Below are 26,084 nucleotides of genomic sequence, written 5' to 3'. Positions count from 1 at the left end.
AGATCCTCCCTCATCCTTCTAAACTCCGAATATAGGCCCAGAGTCCTCAACTGCTCCTCAAATGTCAAACCCTTCATTCCTGGGATTATTCTTGTGAACCTCCTCTGGACTCCCTTCAAGGTCACTAAGATACTGGGCTCAAAACTGCTCACAATATTCCAAGTGGGGTCTGACCAGAGCCTTACGCAGCCTAAGCAATACAACCCTGCTCTTATATTCTAGTCCTCTAGAAATGAGCGCTAAGTTTGAATTTGCCTTCCTAATTGCCAAGTGAACCTGCATGTTAACCTTAACAGAGCCTGAACCAGGAGTCCCAAGACCCTTTGTGCTTCAGACTGCTGAAGCCTTTCCCCATTTAGGGAATAGTCTATGCCTCTATTCTTCCCACCAACACACATAACCTCACTTTCCCACACTGTATTCCATCTGCCACTTCTTTGCCCACTCTCCTAACCTGACCAAGTCATTCTTCAGCCTCTCCACTTCCTCAACACTACCTGTCCCTCTACATACCTTTGCATCATTCACAAATTTAGCAACCATGCCCTCAGTTCCATCTTCTAGATCATTAATGCATATAGTGAAACGTTATGGTCCCAACACTGACCCCTGTGGAACACTACTAATCACTGGTTGCCATCCTGAAAAGCACCCCCTTATTCCCACTCTGTCTTCTGATCATCTATCTGTGCCAGTACCTTGCCTCTAACACCACTGGCTTTTAATTTAGCAGCCTCCTATAAGGCACCTCTGTCAAAGGCTTTCTGAAAATCCAAATAAATCACATCCACTGGCTCTGCTTTGTCTAACTTTGTCACCTCCTCAAAAAATTCTAACAGATTTGTCAGACATGACCCACCTTTGACGAAGCCCTGCTGACTCAGCCCTATTTTACCATGCATTTCCAAGTAGTATGAAATTTCATACTTAATAACGGACTCCAAAATCCCATGGCTGTTGGGAGGCCTGCAGTACATCCCCTTCATAATGACTGCCCCCTTCCTGTTTCTGAGCTCTACTCACAGTATCTCATTACATGATTCTTCCAAGGTGTCCTTCCTCTGTACAGCTGTAATATATTCCTAAGCAGTACTGCAACTCCCCTATTTCTTTTGCCTTCCCCTTTCTCGCTCTTATATATACACATTACCAACTTATCAGAAGATTATTTTCAACACTATGCACGCCCACTTTTGAACAGACCATTTCTAATGAAGTTTCATTATATCCAGACACATTCTGCTACCCACCATGCCAAGGAGCATTGAAAAAGAAACAAATAGATTCAGTCATGACCTGCTCCTTCACAAATCTGTGCTGAAACATTTTAAGCATCCTATCTTGTCATAAATATCTGACATTTCACATTTGAAGAGGGTGGCCTCCATTTTAAATCACAGTTGATAAAACTAAATATAGAAGCTACTTTAAATCCATAACCTTCATTAAGTCTTTGCTTACTCAATTAACAGGTCATCTTCACAGTATCAGGACGGTAACATCTGTAACTGTTTCAGAGATGAAGAATTTAGCATTTTAAAAAATATCGGAACATTTCAGTTTCAGATCCTTATACTGTAACTCTCACGCCAACATTTGCAGAGTAGTTGGTCTTAAACATGCAAGTCCTCAAATATTTGTTCCAAATTCTGACCTTCACATTGAATGTTATTTCCTCCATGACATACACTCGTTCAGGGAATGCTTTTGCCACCTCCTCCACACTGCTGAAGTACTGGACAGGCTCCTTGATATCTCGGTCCTGTTCCAGTAGCTTAAATTGTCCTAGAAGGGGCAATAAAAAATAAACCATGATTCAACAAATGGTTCACCAGTATACCCATCTTTAAATTCCTAGCTTATCTACTTACTTGTCTGCACATACTCGAAATCACCAGGTCAGCTGAAAAATGAAGACAGCCTGTCCTTCCAAGAGATAGAAAGGGTATGTATGACGAACGTTTAGGGCCAGAGATGGTATAAAATAGTCTGAACCAGGATATCAGGCATACCACAAAAGGCATGTAATACAAATATAATAAATATATCCTGGGGCTTCAGTACCCACCGAGTAATTTCAAATATCTGATTCAGAAAGACCACTAATCAGGAGCTGGGCATTTAATTTTAAAAGGGCTAATTTCAAAGAAAACAGAACCAGCAAAACCAGTTTGATGGACAACCTCAGACTAAGAGGGTAAAAAACTCCATTCTCTGTAACACAATGGATACTTCTACACCACATGGACTGCAGCAATTCAAGAAGAAAGCTAATTACAAATGGGAAGAGTAACAATGCTGGCATTGCCAATGGTACCCACGTCCTTTGAAAGGATAAAAAGAGTAAAGGGAACATTCAGGTAGACTTCAACTTGAGCTACAGATCAGCTGGCCTTTATAAAAATGAAAAGTAGCAATGCAAGCTTTAATCCAGAAATAACAAGTAGAAGATCTACAGTATTATCTCTATAAAACATCTAAGGAAAGATTTCACTGGAATGAATATGTACATACAGAAACATGTTAGTATTTTGTCCTGATGTGTAAAGAGACAAAACATATCAGGAAAACATATCATAATTGGGCACTCAAAAGGTAAAAAGCATAAAAATGCAAACAGGATTGAAAGAATTGATACAGTTTTATGGAACTAAATGTAATCTGAACAGGACTTGGAAAACATAAGAAAGGCTGTAGATTGTGAGGGTGCCACTTGACTGCTACTATTAGAAACACTTTTAGGTTATGTCATGCTCAGTTTCAAGAAGGGTGACAAAACAGGCCCAGGGACCGATAACTTGTCAATCTTATTTCAATCATGTGTATAATAATGGAGTCAATTATTAGAATCAACTTTTGAGGACCATCTGTATGATAACCACCTGATTGACAGACATTGGATTTAAAAGGTGAAAGTACTGCCTGGCCAACTTCCTAATCTTTACTTTTAAAGGAATAACCCATGCTGGCTATGAAAAACATGCTACTGGCAAAGTTCCAGATGAACGGCTAAATCCCTGTGAGGATTAGGGGAAAATCTTAGACAAATTAGAAAGTGGTGGTTGTTAGTGAAATGATACTGAGAGTGGAGAGCCTAAGGAATTGGAGGAGGTCAACAGGGTTCCTAATTTACATTAGTGATTTACATATGAACAAGGAGGCGGCCATTGTTCCCACTAGCCTGCTCCGCCAATCAACTGCTTTATGGCTATTCAAAGAGTAATCTCCAATCTGTACTCCGCCTACCTCCGATGCCTTAAAAATATTCAAAGATTCTGCTTTGTCATGATAATATGCAACTCGTGGATAAATATTTATGGGGAATGTTTAAAAATTAGCTTTATGCTACAGGCAGTCGGTATGTCTGTTTGGGAATGTGGTTCAGATTTTGGGACAATAGGATAATTATTCATTTCAACCTTGGAAGTGTTTATTTAATGGACTTATGTTTACTTATATTCTCCTGGGATTTCTGATGAGTGATTGACAGGGTCACGTGGTGATGTGGTTTATGTGCAGTTTGGGTCTGTAGCAGAGAAAAAAAAAATTTGCAGAAAGCAGTTAGGTTGCAGCTGAAGCCTGACTGACGTTAGAAGGATTTTACAGGCTTCTCCCTCTGAAAGAAAGTATATGTGGGCTGGCTAGCTGTATTTATTTAAAAGTTGATTTGATTTACATAAGAATGGGAACAGTCATAAGCTAGAAAATAAAGTTGCTTCCTTTCATTTTGTTCCACCGTTAATAGTTAAGCTGTTTCATTCGTTATAGTTAGATTTAAACTGTGTTAAGTTTGTTTCACTATTAAAGATCCCTACTTTGCAGTGGAATCATTTCTGGAAAGAAATATCCTATCCTCACATTTATGAAAAAAAATCGAAAAATTGTTGGGGTCCAGTCTGGCTTGACAATATACCTTGGGATTCTGGTCCAGGACCCTATAGCAGCTTCCAACTGTCTTTTTAGAAAAGATTTCCAAAGATACATGTCCTTTGGAAAGCAATTCACCTCATCTCAGTTTTAAACGGGTGACCCATTATTTTTAAACAGCAACACCGAAGAGGAAACATCATTTCCACATCCAACCTGTCAAGACACCTCAGGATCTCGTACATTTCAATCTAGTCATTTCTTACTCATTTAAACTTCAACAGATACAAGTCTCAGCACCTCTGATCTGCAATCACTTCCATTTAGTAATGTTTCTCTTTTATTATTCCTGCCAAAATGGACAATTTCATATTTTCCCACATTATACTCAAAAATTCAAGCCAATCTCATCAGTGATTGGGACATTGTTAATTGCCTTCAGGTTTTTTTTAAATGAGCCACTGAAAATATTTTCATTTCCTCAGATAGTTTTTCATAATAAATCTAGCCAGCAACTTTCACTTTAACTTTGATTCCATCCTTAAGTCTTTCATTTGATAGCATTCTTTGCATTATATTTACGTATGAGATCTAAAGGAAGATGGGGAATATAAGTAAAATTAGCAGCAAACAGACAGAACTGGATTAAAAGATATTAATTAAAAAAAGCAATAGAGAGGTGACAATCTATAGAAACCTGAAAAGATCTTTAAATTTTAGGACTTGTGTTCATTCTTTTCCATGACAACCCAGATAGAGTGATTGAGAGGTGACTTATTAGGCATGGATATGGATTTGTTGGGAGATTAAAGATGGCAACTTAATCATAGTGACTCAAAACGCAAATTGCAAAATCATGTACTATTGTTAAATGGTTAAGGAAAGATCTGAATAAAATTGCACTTGCCTTGAACACAAAGCCGCTTCATCTGTTTTTAATAAATCTCAAGTTGCAATAATAACAGCAAGTGATCTCTTGCACAGAAACTCAAGGACTTTGCACCAAAAGATACATGTCGGCCAACCTTAATACCAAAGTTCCTAGGTGATTTCAAATGATCTTGTGATAATATCCGAGAAGTCTAATCTCATTTTGAGAATATCCTAATGCTTTCTGCTCAATTTTATACACATTAATTACTTATTAATTTGCAGGACCCTAAGCCTGCACTGAGCTCCAACAATCGATTTTACTGTCCCCAAGCTGGGCATTTGCTTACTGATTCTTAAGCATTCCACAACAAGGCAGAAACAGGTTGCAATGCTTCCTATAAATGAGGTAATATGTGGAGGCATTACATTCCAAGATGCAGTATTCATTAAGGGTGCATCATCTAACCGAAATGTAGAAAAGCTTTAGATGTAGGACAATTGATCCTAACAAAATTCAATAGGAAGCCTGGAAAAAATGTTTTTACACTGTACTGTACTGATAATCTAGCTAACTGTTCTATTATAAGTTAAATTTCGTGTCTTTGATAATCTTCTAGGTAAACATGTGCTAAGATTTCAGGATTTTTGCCAGAATTATGAAAATGCCTTTGTTCAGATTTATTTCAACTCATAATATGAATAGTGCTTGCCCCACGTTCACTCACTGAGAAATGTCTTCCAATTAAATATTAGGGAGACAAAAGCCACGGCCCTTGGTTCCTGGTGTAAAAAATAAACAACATTCCCACTTTCTTGTTCATTGCCTGAGGCTCAATAAGATTTTTCAGAACGCCATCATTCTGTTTGACCCCAACCTGAGCTATTGTATCAATATTTGCTGCATCACCTCTGCAACAATGTACATCTACAGCCCTGCTTCAGCTCATCTGCTGCTGAAACCGTCATTCATATCTTTGTTGCCTCCAGACTCAAATATTCCAAAAGAAAAAAAAACTGCAGCTGCTGAAAATTGGATTTTCTTTTAAATTCATTTATGTGGGCATTGCTGAAAGTCAGCATGGTAGGTAGACTGGAGGGGAACTTCGCAGGTGGAGATGCTCCCATGTGTCTTGCTAGTCTTGTCTTTCTAGATGGTAATGGTCATGGGTTTGGAAGATGCTGATTCAGGAGGTTTGATTTGTCACTGCAGTGCATCTTGTAAAAGGTACACATTGCTACCACTGCTCGTCGGTGTTAGAGGGAGTGAATGTTTTTGGATGAGGTACCAATCAAGTGGCCTGCTTTGTCCTTGATGGTGTCATTTTTTTTGAGATGCAGATGAGTTAGAGCTGCACTCATCAAGGAAAGTAGAGAATATTCCATCACAATCCTGACTTAACATCTTGTAGGTGTGCAGTTTCGGTCTCCTTATTTGAGGAAGGATGTTAAAGAGGGAGTGTAGAGAAGGTTTAGCAGATCGATTCTTGGGATGGCAGGACTGACTTATGAGCAGAGATATAGAGTCAGTTAGCATTGTGCTTCCTGGACTTCAGAAAAATGGGGCAGTGGGATCTCAGAAATTTATAACATTCTACAGGACTAGACCGAGTAGATGCAAGAAGGAGGTTCCCAATGGTGGAAGCAACCAGAACCAGGGGTTACAGACTGAGGATACAGAGTACTAAGAAGTCTGACAACACCAGGTTTAAGTCCAACTGATTTATTTGATAGTATGGATACAGATTAGGACAGACATGAGGAGAAATTTTTTCACCCAGAGAGTGTAATTCATTACCACAGAAAGTAGTTGAGACCAAAACGTTGAATGTTTTCAAGATGCAGGTTATGCACTTGTGGTGAAGGGGACAAAGGATATGGAACATAGAATGGCAGGATTTGAATGGTTAGCCATGATTATAATGAACGACAGAGCAGGCTCGAAGAGCCAAATGGCTTCCTTGTGCTCCTATTTTGTTCTGCTTCAAAAAATTAACCATCTTATAATGCCGAACAGTCATAACACAAGGTACTTAGAAGATTATAATATGGTTGGATGCAGTCATCAAGATTAACAAAGGGGAATCATGTTTGACAAATCAAGACTGTAACATGTTGGATAGGTAACGGGGGAAACCAGTAGTGTATTTGATTTTCAAAAAGCATTCAGTAAGGGCGTTACACAAAATCAGGGCTCATGATGCTGGGAATTATATGTTAGATTGGACTTGCGTAGAAACATAGAAAAACTACAGCACAATACAGGCCCTTCAGCCCACAAAGTTGTGCCGAACATGTCCCTACCTTAGAGATTAATAGGCTTACCTATAACCTTCTATCTCACTAAGTTCCATGTACTTATCTAAAAGTCCCTTAAAAGACCCATCGAATCCGCCTCCACCACTGTTGCCGGCAGCCCATTCCACACACCCACCACTCTGAGTGAAAAACTTACCCCTGATATCTCCTCTGTACCTACTCCCCAGCATCTTAAACCTGTGTCCTTGTGTAACAACCATTTCAGCCATGGGAAAAAGCTTTTGACTATCCACTCGATCAATACCTCTCAACATTTTATACGCCTCTATCAGGACACCCTTCATCCTTCGTCTCTCCAAGGAGAAAAGGTCGAGCTCCCTCAACCTATCCTCACAAGGCATGCTCCCCAATCCAGGCAACATCCTTGTAAATCTCCTCTGCATCCTTTCTATGGCTTCCACATCCTTCCTGTAATGAGGCGACCAGAACCTAGCACAGTACTCCAAGTGGGGTCCAACCAGGGTCCTATATAGCTGCAACATTATCTCTCGATTCCTAAGCTCAATTCCTCAATTGGCGAAGGCCAGTACAACAAACGCTTTCTTAACCACATTAGGATTTGTTAATGCACAGAGAGCAAGAAAGAATAAACTGGCCATGTCTCATCAGGCCCTGCAAAGATCAGTGCTGTATTCTACTTGTATTGACATGGTGAATGTTTAAAGGATGTTTCCTCCCATCGGTCACTCCAGAACTAGAGGGTAGGGTTTTAAAATTAGGGGATGCCCTTATAGGACAGAGATGAGGAGAATTTTTGGAACACAGTCTCAGAAGTGGAAGCAAGATCGTTGAATATTTTTAAGGCAGTTTCTTGTCAGACAAGGAAATCAAAGGTTATTGGGGTAGATGGGGAATGTAGAACTCAACATAAACAGATCAGCTCTAATCTTATTGAATGGTGCAGCAGGCTCGAGGGACAAATGGCCCACTTCTGTTCCCATTCCATATGCTCGTAATTGGGAAAACTACACATGAAAGTGAATGCCATGCACAGCAAACGTGAACGCACAGAGGACATCAAAAAATGGCATTTATTTAAGTGACATGTGACTGAGAGATGCTAAGATGAGATATGCTGACACCGCAGATAAAATCATTGGTAGGCAGCATACACAGCTCAATAACTTACTTAACAATGGAGTTAAGAGGAAGGCTCAGGCCATCATCAGTGACTCTTCTCACTCTTTATATCATCAACTTGAAAGGCTCCCTTCAATCTGGCACTTTCAAATGCCTATTGCCAAGAAAAGTCTGTTCAATAGGTCTTTTTGTTTCCAGTGCCTTAAGCTTACTGAATAATAATGTAAACTCAACCCACTGCTTTTATTTATTCAACTGCAGTAATGGCAGAGTGCAATGTGTTATGTTTGTATGGTATGGGTGTGTCACATATGCACAAATGTGTGAACATAGGTATACATGAAACATTCACTTTTTTAAACTGATGACTGCTTGTCTATATGCTCTACTGGAGGTGATTTCAAAGACAAATTTCTACTTTTGCATGGACAATCAAATTCTAGTCTATGCTATATTCAGACGGGCATGGGTAGCCTTGTACATGAATTACAAAAAGTTGACATGAGAGTACAACAAAGCAATTAAGAAAGCAGATGGTATTGTAACCTTGATCATCAGGAATTAGTGTGCAAGAGTAAAGTAGACCTATTATAAAGCTTTGACAAGATCACACTGAGTACTAGGTACAATTTTTGTTTCCTTATCAAAAGATATACTTACCTTTAGAGTGTAATGTAGGTTTATTAGACAGATTCCAGGAATAAAGGAATTTTCATATGACAGATTGAATAGACTAGGCCTATATTTTCTAGAGTTTAGGAGAATGAGATATTATCTCATCAAAATATCAAAATTTTAAGGGCTTAATAGTTTAGATGCTGGGAGGATGTTTCCCCTGTCTGATGAATCTAGAACTAGGGGTTTATAATCTCAGAATAAGTAGGATATCATTTAAGGACAGAAATGGAGAGAAAGTCCTTCCCTCAGACGGTTGCAAATCTTTCAAATTCTCTCCCTCAGCTAGCCAGTGAATACTTAGTCATTAAGTATATTCAAGACAGACAGTGACAGATTTTTGTACACTAAGGGACTTGTGATCAAGATAAGCCACCTCCAAGCGATGTTCTTATTGAATGGCAGAACTCAGTAAGAAAGTCGCTTGGGGATATGGCTTCACACCTGCTTTTATTTCTTATATTATGAAGCTGAATAATCAGCACTTCATCTTTTGATTAGCACTTTATAGCCTTTCAGACAGCTCAACAATTTCAGATAATGTCTGCCTCAATGTTTTGAGACAGCAGCTGTTGGTGATGAGTCTGCTATTCCCAGTTATACCTTTGCTAGGTCCATTCTTGTTTCCATCACCGTGTCCTTTTGCCTTGTATCATCCATACCTTTAAACATTTAATCTCTCCTGCCTTCAAAATTTTAACAAACCTTCACTTTTGTTCTTTTCTCCCTCCCCTGCCTCTGCACTTGCTTATATATGTTACATCATTTTTTCTGTTCCGGCAAAACAAGTTGAAACATTAACTGTTTCTCACTCCATAGTTGCTGCCTGACCTGAGTAGCTGAGTACAAGTATTTCCAGCACTTTATATATTAATTATTCTAATGCTCTGTTGGCAACTTTCACCTTCGACTCTGTAAATTGGAGCTCAAAACTCTGCTGTTCCTATCCAATTCTGTCTGAAACACTTAAAAGTGCCTTGGGATGCTTCACTACATTACTGCACTATATAAATGCAAAGTTCTTATTGAACAAAAACATTTATCAATGGAAAATGTTTTGTTCTACATGTGGTCTTTCTTCTACTCCCCTCCACTCAAATGATTTTCTTAGCACAACATTCAGAGAAAAGTGTTCTGTACTATGTTAATATTTATATATCGGTATAAACCAGAAACCATGGATGAACAGGGATATCCACTGCTTGCTGAAGTCCGGGCCTAAGACACTCAAATCAGGTGACCCTAACCTATACAAGAATGCCAGAGATTTTCTAAGGAGATCCATCAACTATGCCAAAAGACAATACTGGACCGAGCTAGAGTACCAGGCTAGCCACATGGACCCCCATCAAGGGGGTCCAAGACGCTACAAGACGAAGGCATGTAAAATCACCGGCTACAAGATGAAGGCATGTAAAATCGCTGGCTACAATGCACCCCTCCCTGACAAGCATACATTCTATGCCCATTTTGAGCAGGGGGTCAGCGACAGCATGCCCTCCACTCGGAGCCTTGGGTGAACCTGTATCTGAAGGCACCATTGCAGATGCACCAGAGCAGTCTTCTCAAGTCAACCCACAGAAAGCAACTGCCCGGATGAGGTTCCTGGACAAGCACTCAGATCCTGCGCAGATCAGCTGGCGAGGGCATTCGTAGACATCTTCAACCTCTCTTTACAAAAATCTGAGGTCCCTATCTGCTTCAAAACGACAACCATCATTCCAGGTACCAAGGAAAACCCAAGCAGCATGCCTTAATGATGATCCTCCAGTGACTCTGACATCCATCATTATGAAGTGCTTTAAAAGGTTAGTCATGGCACGAATCAATTCCAGCCTTCCGGGCTGCCTGGATCCATAACAATTCACCTTCCGCAGGAACAGGTCCACAGCAGATGCCATTTCCCTGGTCCTGCACTCAACCCTCGAACACCTAGATAACAAAGACACCTATGTCAGACTCCTATTTATTGACTACAGCTCAGTCTTCAACAGCATTATTCCTACAAAACTCATCTCCAAACTCTGGCTTGGGGCCTGGCTCCTCCATCTGCAACTGGATCCTGAACTTCCTAACCCACAGACCACAATCAGTAGGGATAGGCAATATCATCACCTCCACAATCATCCTCAACACTGGTGCCCCAAAGCTGTGTCCTCAGCCCCATAGGACTCCTTTTACACCCATGACTGTGTGGCCAAATTTCCCTCCAACTTGATTTTCAAGTTTGCTGATGACACCAGAGTAGTGGGTCAGATCTCAAACAAACAATGATGAAACAAAGTACAGGAAAGAGATAGAGAATCTGGTGAACTGGTGCAACAACAATAATTGCTCCCTCAATGTCCCTGGCTGCCATGATGGAATTTGTATCAGTTCAGGCATCTAGAGTACTAGTTCAGAAACACAACCACTATGCTACCATACCCAATAGGTGTGGATTTAGCATTTGGTATATAGTGCATAGGTTCCTCAGAGCATATATGTTGGAATTCCAGTCTGCCTACACAAATTGCTGAAAATGCTGTGAGTGAGATTAAAATACTGCTAAAACAAGAGCTGAAGTGAAACCTCAGAAATCTTTTCTGCTTAATACATTTCCACATAATTATATCTCCACAATAAATGCAACTATTAAGTGCAGCTTGTGAGACAAGTGGGAAGCAGGAATTTTCACTAAAATTACAAATTAATCAGCAATGACTAAATACAATTGATTTAAAATTTTACAAATGTGGCAAGGAATATAAAAAGGAATGCCAGATAGTATATATGTTAGCTTGCAATTTGATCATTGCAACATAATCATTTCAATCCAGAATATTCATAATCTCTCATTTAAAGCTATTCAAAACAATAGGATTGTTCCAGTTTGAACTGACTAATTTAGCTTTATATGCTCACTCCTCTGTCCCCACCCATTCATCACTAAACTCACCAGTATCCCATCATCCATCCATGCCCATCCCCCACGCACGCTGTCCATACCTGTTTACATCTATAGTCATACAAACCCACATCCATAAATATTGCTAAAACACACCACACATACACACCATATATTGCATGTACAGGCATTACGTAATATATACTCCTACAATTATATCTACATACACTACATTATAAACACACAAAATCTATGTTTACATCAAATACACACAATATGCACCATACATACATACTATATATATATATACACACAACAATACGTCCACCCACATTTTTAGGAAAAGATTTACTCCCCACTTCAGTACAGCTGCACTCAGTCTGCTTCCCAATCTCTCAACCACAAAGCTACACCCTTGCAAAACTAGGTCAACAGCATTTTTAACAGCTATCTACATACTATGACAAGAGTACTGTGGTGGTAACTGCATGTAACAATGTAGGCATGTCAATACAGAACAAATAGAAAAACAAGACTGTGCATGGAAACAAAAAAAAATCAGATTTCAAACTATTGTTTCTTGATACCACAGTGGGTTAATTCAGGAAAAATATGTTTAATTATTGGCAGACTTATCAGATACAAGTTCTGAACAACTATACTGATTTTCACATAACTTACAGCAGGGAGCTCCTCTACATTTGAAGCCTTTAATAACTAACAGGTTGTCATCTCTGCTGGTTTCAACACTAAATACCTAAAGCTAGCAAAAATATGGAGAAAATGTTTGGTTAAATATAACTAAATCTTTTGACAAAGGTAAAGCACCCAAATGTGACACCCAGAAGAGTGATGGTATGGACTGCAGCTACTGAGGGTTGAAGGTCATTTTTCATGCAGAAAGCAGTTTTTAAGACATTGGCAGTTTCTTACCATCTCCTTCCTCACTGGCCTTTCCTCACTTTTGTAGCATTCCTCTGCACCATCACCCTGCCTATAGATTCATTCCATTTGTCACTCTTCAAAATCACCACCCCCCCCCCACCCTTTCTGTCATCTCCTTACTCTAAGTATCTCCTGAACCCTTCCCAGGGACTGTCTTTTTGGCTTCCACTCAAAACTAGGAAGAAGCCTCCAGTATTCAAAGACAATAAAAATCCTACCCACAAATTCTATATCCTGAAAATGGACAGAGCAGGTGGACATGAATGATAAGTAAAATTTTCCAACCCTACCTCTGCTGAAGCAAATACAAGGTGTCATGGAAACTACAGTTCTATTATAAAAATCCCTGTAATGCAGGAGGCAGCCATTCGGCCCATTAAATCTGCACCAACTCTCTGAAAGAGCACCTAACCATAGCCCATCACCCACTGACCTACTCCTGTAACCCTGACATTTACCATAGCCAATTCACCTAACTGGCACATCTGTTCTGCCATTCACGCCTTCTTGGTCATTTAACGGACAAGTTTTGCATCTTCGCAGGCTCCTCATTTACATTCCCTTTGTTCCCTTCCACTACCCCATCGTAAAAATCTCCATCGAATCTCCTCACTCTCAGTTCTGAAGAGTCATTTAGATTCAACCTTGGCTCTATTCTCTCCTCATATTTGCTGTCAGACCTGAGATTTTCCAGCATTTTCTGTTTTTGCTGCACATCTTTGGACTGTGGGAAGAAACCAGAGCACTGAGGAAACCCACACAGACATGGGGAGAAGATGTCTAGTGCAAGTTACTTATTTTAGTAATTTGGAAATCACATTTAGGAGTGTGACTGTGCTGATGAACATCTAACTATATAGTCATGAAATTTAGGGGTCTAACAAGAGTACTTGTTTGTGATTTAAACTCTATTTTCTTGTTTTTACAGCCTCACTGTCTTCTCCAAACTCCAAGGCTGAGAAACCCAGATACAGTAGATTACAGTAAGTTACAGTAGCTGAACATTCAAAGCAAGTTATCAATGGTTTCAAACAAGTCAATTTGATTGCACAAAAAATTTAAAATTCTGAACTTCTTCACAAAAGGAGCAATTTTGCTTGACAAAAATTAAATAACTGCCAATTAACTCCTCCATGCAAGCTCGTCCGATGCTTGGCCTTTCAATTTTCTGTTTAGTTTCCAAGTCAGTGGGAAAATTTCTAAGTTCAGCATCCTAAGCACCTTCTGAAATTTAAATTATGATCTGATTTTAAAATTCAGCATTTAAAAAAGAATTCTTTTTTAAAATTGCACTATGAAAATGGTCAAATTGAACCTACCTGGTTTTCTTCTTGGTTTGCTTGTAACAGTATGGCGCAACACAATACACTGATTACTCTACAGCCACTTTAGCTCCATTGTGACAAATTAACTCTGCATTATTGCAAACATACCAGTGTATGTAAACAAATCCATTCAAAGTTTGACAAATTTTTAGATTTGTAAAATTTTAATCTTTAAAAACCTATACAAGTATAAATTAGCAATCCAGTCTGTGCTAAAAACAAGTTTAAGTCTGAAAGACATGCTGGTTAGGTACACTGGCCATGCTAGATTCCCCCTCAGTGTACCCAAACAAGCACCAGAGAATGGCGCCTAGGGGATTTTCACGATAACTTTATTGTAAGGCTATTTGTGACACTAAATAAATTTAGACTATAAAGATTATTTTATTGAGGAGAAAATACAGAGCAAAAATGGGCGGTACAGTGGTTAGCACTGCTGCCTCATAGCGCCAGCAACCCAGGTTCAATTCCAGCCTTGGGTGACTGTGTGGAGTTTGCATGTGCTCCCTGTGTCTGCGTGGGTTTCCTCCCATAGTCCAAAAATGTGCACATTAGGTGGATTGGCCACGCTAAATTGTCCTTTAGTATCAGGAGGATAAGAAGAATAAGTACATGAGGTTACGGGGTAATGGCCTAGATTGGATTGTTGTTGATGTAGCCTTGATGGGCTGAATGGCCTCTTTCTGCACTGTTGGGATGCTATGCTTCTAACAAAAAGTTTTATGGTGCAGAGGAGGCTATTCAGCCCTTCGTGTCAATCGCATGGCCAACGTTTGCATTCTTAATCATGCCACCCATATTTAAGTGTAAATCATTGATATGCCATGAAAAGCAAGGGAACCAACTGAAAACTGTTTTCTGATCACATAAGCACCTGTTAACCATAACGCTTTAGAAAACAGTTTATTTGCTATTTTGATCTGAAAATACTTGTACTTGTGGTTGCAGTGGTGTGACAATGAAGCAGCATATGCCAATCAACAAGGGGATTAGAAAAAGAAGTGGGCTGACAGGTGGCAGGTGACATTTGTTCCACAACTTGGAGAAAGTGTGCTTACTTCCCCAGAACTTTTCATGGAACAAGAGTTTCCCCACCACTGACCAGAAGCTAAAACAGGCTTTGCTACGTCAAAAGAGCTCCACAGAAAACAGACTAGCTGTTACAAAAGCAAGACAGAAGCTCTGACAAACAATTCACTCTGACCTTTTAAAGCTTCCCCACCCACTGACAAGATTCAAGTCAGGAATATGATGGAATACTCAACTCACTTGGAGGGGCCCAGCCACCAGAACACTCAAGCAGCTAAGCACAATACAGGGCAGAACAATTTACTTGATTGGTTTCCATCCCACTTTGGCTCAATATTCATGCCACTCTGCCACTGATACATGGTGGCTGCAGTTTGTATGAAATCCAGAGTGTACTGTAGCAATTCAGTAAGATTAAGAACATAAGAAATAGAAGGAGTAGGCCATCTAGCCCTTCGAGCCTGCCCCGCCATTCAATAAGATCATGGCTGATCTGAAGTGGATCAGTTCCACTTCCCCGCTCTCTCCCCATAACCCTTAATTCCCTTGTCTGTCAAAAACCTATCTACCCCGTGACTTAAATATATTTAGTGAGATAGCCTCCACCATTTCAACGGGCAGAGAATTCCAGAGATTCACCACTCTTTGAGTGAAGAAGTTCCTCCTCAACTCCGATCTAAACTGCTCCCCCCCCCTTATCTTGAGGCTGTGCCCTCTAGTCCTGCTATCCTTTCTAAGATTGAAGAATCTCTCTACCTCTACCCTATCCATCCCTTTCATTATCTTATACGTCTCTATAAGATCCCCCCTCATCCTTCTAAACTCCAACGAGTACAGACCCAGTCTATTTAGTCTCTCTTCATAGTCCAACCCCCTCATCTCCGGATTACTCCATTACTTCAACTATATCTACCAAAGTACAAGAGCAGCAATGTTGTGCCAGTATCATCTTTAAATTACGCACCATCCTGACTTGGATATATTGGAACCAATTCTCCAGGCCCACATGTGCATGTGCAAATTGCATTATGGCTGAAGAGTCTCGCAAGAGGGGTCACAACACAATTTGTGCTGGGAAGAACTCATTTAGAGATTCTCCCCACCCCCAACCAGAAATTTAACTGAGCATCGCAGGGTGGGCAAGTGGGAATGAAGCAATAAGTAATTTTTCGGGGGGGGGGGGGGGGGGGGGGGGGGGGGCGGGGGCGGTGTGGTGGTGCTGTTCTACATTTTGAAACAAAAGTATCTGTTACATACGTAATTAATTAGTTGGTTTGTTAGGATTGATCCTTTGAACAACAAGGAATTAACTGTGGAGTTACCGAACATTAAGCTTTAGCTTCCAATCAAAAGATTGGCAAAGAAATCTGGAAGTAAGAATTTAAAACACAGTACTCAGTGTATACTGGTATAAAGCCACTCACTGTTCAAACCCAGGGACTGCTGAAGAAACAGAGCTCACTGTGCCTTTGCTTTTGTTTTATCTAGAAGCAGAGGATTAGCAAAAAGCTACCGTTCTCAGTGCATCAGCCTTTCTTTAAAAAATAAACACATTTCTCTTCCATTTATTCACCAATTGCATGAAAAAAAATGGAACTCTCACCAGCAAGCAACATCTCACCATCTTTTGTGCAAAATCTTTGTTCTCAGGTCATAATTTGCTGTTACAGTACATCTGGGTGCCCCCTCCCTAACCTGTGCCACTTCTTCGATAGGATAGTGGTTAGTATCCACATCTGTCACAGGGAGACTGGAGTTCAATTCCCTGACAGGAAGGTTATTTCCTTTGGGGGTGAGTTCGTTCAGCTGGCTGGACGGCTGGTTTGTGATGTGGAGCAATGCCAACAATAGGGGTTTAATTCCCATACAGGCTGAAGTCATTCATGAAGGTCCAGCTTCTCAACCTGCCCCTTGCCTGAGGTTTAGTTTTCCTCAGGTTAAATCACCATCAGTCAGCTCTCTCCCTCAAAGTAACATATGGTCATCTGAAACTATGGTGATTGTACCTTCTGTACTTCAGATTGCACACAATCATATATAACCCTCATGGACTGATAAGTTTGTCACCAAATTATCAGTCCAGTTTAATGTCATTGTCCTTTTCATTCCCCAAATCCTTTGATACTTGACATTCCTGTTTTAAACAACTATTTCATTCCATTAAAATAAAGCATAGCCTTGGCTTCAACAATGGTTTACATCAATTCCACATTTGAACCGCTCTCAATATTTAATATAAAAGTGATGGAGTTCAGGGAGTACTTTCATTATTATGGGGTTTAATTATTCCCCAGCATTAAGTTGGGCAGCCTGTGCCTCCGTTTGTCAAGGTCATCAGTAAGACAGATACATTATTTTGTGTGAAGTCTTGGGAATGTGGGCACCACTGCATACTCAAAGCCTGCTTTGCCCAGAGAGATATATGGCTCTTGCGCTTGCATTAGGATATTCTGGGCAAAGGCCATGTTCTCTACTTTGAGGACATTAAATTTATAGTACAAGTTATTTGATGGTCTGCAAATTGCAGGAACAGTGGAAAATGTCATCTGCATAAAATTGCCTTACAAATTCCAAAGAAAAGGGGAGAATCATAGATCCCTACAGAAGGGGGCCATTTGGCTCACTGAGTCTGCACCAACCACAATCCCACCCAGGCCCAATTCCCATAACCCCACATATTTACCCTGCTCATCCCCCCAACACTAGGATTAATTTAGCATGACCAATCAACCTAACCTGCACATCTTTGTACGGTGGGAGGAAACTGGAGCACCTGGAGGAAACCCACGCAGACACTGGGAAAAAGTGCAAACTCTATACAGAAAGTCACCTGAGGCCGGAGTTGAGCCCAAGTCCCTAACGCTGTGAGGTAGCAATGCCAACTGCTGTGCCTCTTGAAGGGGGTTTATGCTTGCCAACCCTCCAGAGATCTCCAGGAATTGGAAAGTTAATCTCCAGGACGCTGCTTGGAAAAAAATAAAGATCACCAACATTATAATTCTCTACCCTCCCCACCCCTCCTCCCCCATTCCCCCCCACTACCATTTGCTGTGAAAACTTTCATTCATTGGCCGTAACATTATTGGAGATCGGGTGGAAATGTGGCAGCTCAATTCTTGATCGCGAGCCAACTATCTGGGCAAATGGAGAGTTCCAGGTGATTGGTGACTAAACAGAAGGAAGGATGCATCAATTCCACTATCACATAATCCTTAATTTCAGGGATTAATCCTTAATGTAGTGGCTTAGTCAGGTTATAAAGAGAATAAAGCCAACCCCACTTAGTCTCCAGTTGGACAAGGTCCAACCATTAGTTCAAATTGAGAATGGAGAGATTATTTAGCTATTGCTTGAACATAGCTTTTTTTAGGTTTTCCGATCACATTCAGAAATGAGGCAGTTCCATTATTTGGTTAATTCTACAAATAGTTATGTTTCTGCTGCTGCAATGGTGCGCAACTCTACAATCGCCTGGTTTTGGTTTAGCTCGCTAAGTCTATGGAGGGCAAATCCAGCCTGCAGGCCACAGCTTAGGCCAAACCACAGTGTTGCAATTGAGGACTGATGTAACATTCTGTTGGTTTATGTATTAGGGTGATTGTGGGCTAACATGAAGGTTTTTGGGAGGTATCCACCATTAAAGGTAGTGGAAATTGTTTGATTTCCTATGGATTTTTTTAAAACTTTATTTATTAGTGTATTAAGTAGGCTTACATCAACACTGCAATGAAGTTGCTGTGAAAATCCCCTACTGGCCACACTCTGGCACCTGTTCAGGTAAACTAAGGGAGAATTTAGCATGGCCAATGCACCTAACCAGCACGTCTTTCAGAGTGTGGGAGGAAGCTGGAGCACCCAGAGGAAACCCACAGAGACACAGAGAAAATATACAAACTACGCACAGACCGTGACCCAAACCAGGAATCAAACCCAGGTCCCTGGCGCTATGAGGCAACAGTGCTAACCACTTTCAGGAAATCCCACGTGATCTTGAAGATTTGTCAGACCTTCAATAGTTTATTGAATCTAATCATCCAACACAAGCATCCAGCACTTGAAAGCTTTTCTCTGGACCTTTTCTGCTGCAATTTGCATTTCAGATGTGGAGAGTTGGAGTGCCCGGCAAGGTTGTTGTTGATCTCAGTGGGACCAGAGGTTGGTTCTACTTTAGCACAGTACACAGCATGAAAATATACTGAAAAATACAGCTTAATTCATTTGTGGCATTGCCACCTACATTTCTCATGGCAATATTATAAAGTTGCTAGATTCTGGAAAGGTTTCCTCAGACTGGAAAGTAGCAAACATGATCCCTCAATTCAAGAAGAGAGAGAGGCAAAAAACAGGAAACTATAGGCCAGTGAGTTTTGCATTGATTCTAACACCTTTCCAAAGCCAATTGTTAAGGAGGTTGCAATTGGGCACTTAAAAAAAAGTCTCACATAGTTTAGTAAAAAGGAAACCATGTTCAATAACTTTTTGGAGTTCTTTGAAGGAGGAATATGTATTGTAAGTGGAGTCCCACAGGCATCTGTGTTGGGGCCTCAGCTTCTTCCAATTTACATCAATGACTTAAATAGGTGGGTTGGGAGCAAGACATGGTAGCTAAATTTGCAGATGACACAAAGGTTAGAAAATATGTTGTGAAGAGGAGACAAGTAGATTGCAAATGGATATGGGTTGAGTGAATCAACAAAAATCTGGCAGATAGAGTATCGTGCAAGAAAATATGAAGTTGTTCACTTTGGCAGGAAGAATAAAAAAGGAAGATACTACTTAAATGAAGAAAGATCACAGAATTTCAAGGTGCAATAAGTGCTGGCCTAGCCAACTATGCCCACAAAACATGGAATCATTTTTTAAAATGACACTCAAAATTCCAAAACCTATCTCAGAGAGAGGCATGGAATTCATAAATATTAGTAAGGAAAAGAAAGAGTTTCTTATTCGAACAAAAAGACAATAGCCTCTGCTTTCCCAATATTTAATTGTAGGAAATTTCTCCCCATCCAGTGCTGGGTGCCAGATAAGCAGTCCAGTAAGTTAAGAATAGCGACGGTGTTGAGAGGAGTGGAGTTGAAGTAGTGCTGCATGTCATCTGCATACACACGCAGACTACTGTTATGCTTTTGCATGATGCTACAGAGGGGCTGCATGCAGATGAGAAAAAGGAACAGGACAGGGATAAATCTTTGGCAGACACCAAAGATAACAGTGTGGCAGTAGGAACTTGCACATGACACTCTTGATACATCTAGATGGATAAGAATAGAACAAGGCAAGAGCAGTCCTAAATAAAAACGTGCTGGAAAAACTCAGCAGGTCTGACAGCATCATTGAAGAGAAAAACAAGCTTAAATGAATCTTCCTTGGGACAGAGAAGTAGATGTGTATGGGTTTATGCTGTTGAAAGGGGGAAGAGGTTATCTGGTTCATCAAAAATCAATAGAAAAGGTCAGGTTTTTGGGGTTGGACAGAGATTGGGCATGTTCCCTTTTCTTCATGCTCTGTCACTTTTGGTTTGGCACATGTCCAACCCTTTCTGTCCCTTGTGATGCCTTGTCCTTATATTGTGGCTTGTTGTCTTGTCCCCTGGAGCTTTTCCATCTTTATTTATGTTCATCTTATTTAGCAAGGAGTGGTGAACAAGAATGTATTTGTATGGTGGGGGTGGGGGGGGGGGGGGGGGGGGGGTGGTTGGAGGAGTGGTGGTGAAGGAAAAAGTTCTTTTGTTTGTGGGGAGGAGAGAAAAGAAGGTACTTGGGGGTGAAGAGGGGACCTGAAGGAAGAGGGTTTGTGTACTGCTTTGGGTAGAATCCCAAAATATTCTGTAAATGCCTAGAGCTGTAGCAGCTAACAAGGGAGATGTTCAGGCCCTTTGGGAACCAGGCAGATTGCCTGTGTGAGAGTGTGTGCAGGTACTTTGAGGGTGATGAGTGATACTTCTCTTTTGGATTTCCTCTGGAATACGCTTGAGGTGTAAAAGACTGGGGGGGGTCCCGGAGAGTACGGAGCAGTTGTTTCCCTTCGTTGGCGGGGGTCCATCCCAGGAAGGCATAGATTTAGGATAAAGGTCAGTAGATTCAGAAAGTTTCTTTTTCTCAAATCCTTTCTTATTCAGAAGGTGATGGCTATCTAGAATGCACTGCTTGAAGGGAGGTAAATAAGGCCTAAAGTCCTACTACTTTTCAGGTTATATTTGGGTGGACTTTTGAGATCTTTTAATATTCCCTGTACTGGAACCCATGTAGGAAAATGGTTCTATGATTCGAGGTGGGGTTGATGTGGTTGGCCTCTTTTCTATAGGTTTCCACCCAGCTCCTGTTCCTATTTCTTCTGTGCGATTTTTGTCAAGGAGTGAATGTTACTGAAGTGTCCAGACATTTGGTCCAGTGGATTCTGATTTATTTCAGTGGTAGGATGTAGATTATCTTTGAGAGAGGGTGTTTAGATCAAAGATTGAGTACTTTGAAGTCCATTTTGGGGGAAGGAAAAGAAGATGTTTAGAGGTTTACATTTTTAGTCAGGGTCCTGTTTGCTAGTTTTGATGAATTTCCATCTATATTCCAAAGATGAGTTGGTTAAGTTGATTGGCAACGGTAAATTGCCCGAGTGTGAGGGGGATCAGCAGGGTAAATATGTGATGTTACAGGAATATATAGGGCCTGGGTGGGATTGCTGTTGCTGCAAGATCGATGGGCCGGATGGGGGAAAAATTCAAAATCAATGACAGGGCTCATGATCTGAAATTGCTCAACTGAATTTGGAGCCCAGAAGGCTGCAAGTGCGTTTTTGGAAGATAAAGTATTGTTCCTCCAGATGGTGTTGGCCTTCATGGACCTCTGCCTGCTGCAGGGTCCTAGATATGTGAGCATAAGGCAAGCTGGTGAATTGGAATATTAAGCAACCACAATGTTCCCTCCACAACATCCTGTGCACCCCTCTATCATCACCATCACTGCAAGCCCTTCCCATGCAATCGTAGAAGTTGTAACACCTTCCACTTTCTTCTGTCTCCTCACTGCTCAAGGTCCCAAATGTTCTTTTCAGCTGAAGCAGCAATTTATTTGCATTTCTTTCAATTTAGTCCACTGTGTTCATTGCTCACAGTCCTATCTCTGCTTCACTGAGGAGACAAAACACTGATTGGGTGATTTCTTTGTGGATCACCTCAGTTCTCTCCTCAAGCATTACTTCAACCTACGAAGGGTAGGCAGAGAAGGTGGTGAGGTTTGGTAGTGGAAGGGGGAGATGATTGGGGAGTAATAAAAGGAAATGATCACAGCTGGCCTTATCTGCAGCCGATATGATGGGAGAAGCAAAGCCACATGAATTGTTCTGAATATGGACTGGGGGAGTTTACACAGAGGGAGATATTAAAGGAAGGAGGATTAAGGCAGGATGACAGAAAAAAGGTGAAGGAGTATACTATTTGGCCCTGTGAGCCTGCTTCACCATTCATTAATTTGTTGATCATCCAACTCAACAGCCTGATCCTGCCTTCCCCTAATATTCTTTGATCTCCTTTGTCCCAACAGCTATAGCTAACTCCTTCTTAAACAAACAATATTTTACCCTCAAATGCTTTCTGTAGTAGTGAATTCCACAGGCTTATCTCTGGGTGCAGGAATTTCTCCTCATCTCAGATTTACCCCATGTTCTTGGGACTGCGACCCTTGGTTCAGGACACTTCACCATCGGGAACATTCTTCTTGCATCCATCCTGTCTTGTCCTGTTGGAACTTATTAGGTTTCTATGCAATCCCCCTCTTTCATCCGAACTCCAGCGAATATAATGTGTCACCTAGATCAATATTCATACCAGCAATTTCAAGACATTTTAAAAGGCACCAGTAGTAAATGCATTGTAGCGAGAGCTGCAACTCCGAAATATTAACATTCGGGGGAAGGAGGAGAAATTTTACCAAAGCGATTCTAAGTCCAGGATGGGTGTGAAAACGGGAGTGTTTCTGACCCTTTTTTTGGGCAAGTTCAAATCCAGTGTCTTATCCACTGAGTGCAGGAAAAAATGGACTAAACTGTTCCTTGCCTGTAGGGGAAGGGGGTGGAGCTTAATTCACCAGCAAACTTGCCATAGCAGCAGAGGGCGCCATTACACGTGCTGACCTCTGTGGCTACAAATGCGCAATGGCAACCAGCAGAGGGGGCGGAGGGGGAGGGTGAGAGAGAGATAGAGACAGATATGTCAGGCCTCTGTTGCTGTAGTCAGCCTCAATCCAGCGACCCACCCTCCTCATCTATCACGGGCCCCAATCTACCGATTGCCTGAAGAAGGGTAGTGGGGCTCTCCCCACTGATCACCTGAAGAGTGCACAACCCCACTCCTCCCAACTGACTGGCCCCCAGAAGGCCCTGCCCACCAGAAGGCCTTGTACCTCCCCCCAACCCCCTCTGACCCTGCACTCCTTGGCACTGCCCTTGCCCTTAACCTCTCCAGGGGGCCTAAGCATCCTCCCGGTTCTTCCAGCAAGACCATCATGACTGGTCCACATTTCTGGGGACTAGCTGTAATTCTCCATGGAGAGAAACTCTCCCCGGCAAGCGAGCCAAGACAACTGCATCCTAGGCTTGTCAATTACTTACAAATCAGTATTTAAATATATTTAAGTAATTTACTCAGTTTTGTGTTGGGAGTGGGTGTGAGGCTGACTTTATTGGATATCCAATGCTGCTAAAATTGCAAGAGGCAAGAAATCAAGCACTAACCCGTTTTCTAGGCTCTGCACGATTTTACTGGCTTACCCACCCTTCGGCTGGTGGGGAGGAACGGTAAGATCGCCTCCTTTGCCTTGGCAGGATACAGCAAAAGAATTAAACCTGAATTCTATAACTTATTTCAAATACATCTATACACAGCACTATGTTCTGTAATAAATACTCAAAACTAGAAATCCAGGTCAGACGAGTTTTAGTCATTTCAAGTTGAGCAACAACAACAGTGGCAGCAGGGTGGCCCAGTGGTTAGCACAGCTACCTCAACACCAAGGACCCAAGTTTGATTCCAGCCTTGGGTAACTGTGTGCTTTGCACATTCTCCATGTGTCTATGTGGGTTTCCACAACAGAGCAAAGATTTGCAGGTGGATTGGCCATGCTAAATTGTCCCTTTGTGACCCAAGATGTGCAGGCCAGGAGCATTAGTTGGCTACGATGCTTTGTCGGAGAATTTGCCCAGATTTGAAGGGTTGAATGGCCTTCTTCTGCACTTTGGGCATTCCGTATTTAAAATTTTCACAACTGCATAACCATACCAAGTGTACTGAGTTTCCACTAAGGCAAAATATACATAACCTGCAAAAAAAAAGGCAACTAGCTTCTACACTATGCATTATTATCGTTAGTAATCAAAAACATAAACCTAGAGATTTGATCAGTTTAAAAATAGTACATTGACATTTGTCATTTATCCATTTTGCTTTTAGTGTCAAGTTTCTGATAAAACATCTAGCTAACATTTCCGTTTGAGAATTCCAAAATTTAACCCTTCCAATTCAAAGCTATGTGAATGTCACATTAGACAGTATGCCACTGTCTGGGGCACTGTAGAATAGACACTATTCCTATTGACTCAGTTCATTTCAGCAAAGCAACATTCATTTAAGAATAATATGGCCATTATGAGGCTACTCACACAGGCATCTACAGAACTCTACACCCAATCATTCCAACAGAAATTGAATTACTGGTATATTTTTACCCTTTGATTTCTTAGCTAGTTGGCACACCGGAGTATTAAGTCCACAATGCAACTGAAACAAGTGATGAGTAGTACAATTCTTAATTCATCCTGGTAAATCTCCTCTGTATCCTCTAGAAGATTTTAACATTCTTCTTGAAGTGTGGTGTTCTGAATTGTACACAATCCACCTGCTGAAGGCTAATTAGTGATCTACATAGCGGCATGGTAGCAGAGTGATTAGCACTGCTGCTTCACAGCTCCAGGGACCCAGGTTCAATTCCCAGCTTGGGTCAGTGTGTGTGGGTGTAAAGGGGTCTAGAGCAGGGAGATTCTGTCAGAACCTAAACTGAGCCTCAATCAGTAGGTTATTTGCTAACTGCACGCCATTTGACAGCACTGCTGATAACAGTTTCCATCACATTTCTGTTAATTGCATGCAGGTTGATAAGGCAGTAATTTCTGCGTTTTATGGACAGGACCTAGCTGAGCAATTTTATACATTGTTAGGTAGATATTAGTGCTTTCGTTACATTAGAAAAAAATTAATAACATATTAGTTGGGGCTTGATAGCCCCTTCAATCAAGTGGAGTGTGTAAGATTTTGATACGACTCATTTTTAGGGTTGCATGTTGGTCTGAAGCAACATTTATGGATTTTGTCTTAACCACCATTTTTAAATAGTTCCGTTGCAATTTTTGTTAGTGGGACAGTTAAGGCAGCTGTTGATGAGGAACTGGTGCTGACGACTTAATTACTAAGGTACCGCAAACTCTGGGTTCATGGACTTATATTTGTTTTAATTACATCGTGTAACTTAAAGCTTCTTTGTCAGCTTTGAGGAAATGAACAAAAGGGTTGAAGACAGCAACTTGAACTTCGCATGACACCTTATCTTTCAACAAAACCATGTATTAGTAGGTTTAATGGATTAACCATATCTACAAGGTAGAATATCTGCATTCAAAGAAACACCATCTCCCACCAAAACGATGGCCATGCAGGATAACTCCCAAAATTGGCCATGTGGGCGCAGAATCCTACATCATTTACAAGTAGCACACTGTCAGTTGGAAATTACTCACCCAGTTTCTGAACCCTGCAGCAGACAAACATTTGGGGCACAGAGAGATTTCCGATTCCAGGAATCGGGATGCAAAGCAAAAGGCAGAGCTCTGATTTCCTTATTATTTTACAGGATGTAGGCATCGCTGGCTGGGCCAGCATTTATTGCATATCCCTAGCTGCCCTTGGGAAGGTGAGGGTGAGTCACTTTCTTGAATAGCTGCATCCTTGTGTAAAAGTACACTGGTGCTCTCGTGCATTTGCTGCCCTCATCCTTCAAGATGATAGGATCAAGATTCTGGACATTGCTGCAGCACATCTTGTA

At 41.1% G+C, this 26,084-nt stretch overlaps 1 protein-coding gene across 1 annotated transcript in view; it reads right to left on the bottom strand.

The window, feature by feature from the left end:
• Nucleotides 1-26,084, bottom strand: part of garem (GRB2 associated, regulator of MAPK1) — a 93,727-nt gene that overhangs the window by 32,587 nt on the left and 35,056 nt on the right. The window contains exon 3 of the mRNA XM_080194272.1: nt 1,655-1,785. Coding sequence (XP_080050398.1) covers nt 1,655-1,785 — 131 coding nt within the window. The remainder of the gene's footprint in view (nt 1-1,654; nt 1,786-26,084) is intronic.

The sequence above is a fragment of the Carcharhinus amblyrhynchos genome, chromosome 8, assembly GCF_965287045.1.
Source record: "Carcharhinus amblyrhynchos chromosome 8, sCarAmb.v2.hapA, whole genome shotgun sequence".
Taxonomy (NCBI): Eukaryota; Metazoa; Chordata; class Chondrichthyes; order Carcharhiniformes; family Carcharhinidae; genus Carcharhinus; species Carcharhinus amblyrhynchos.
Note: the sequence above shows the minus strand (reverse complement) of the source record. Positions and strands in the feature narration are given on the sequence as shown.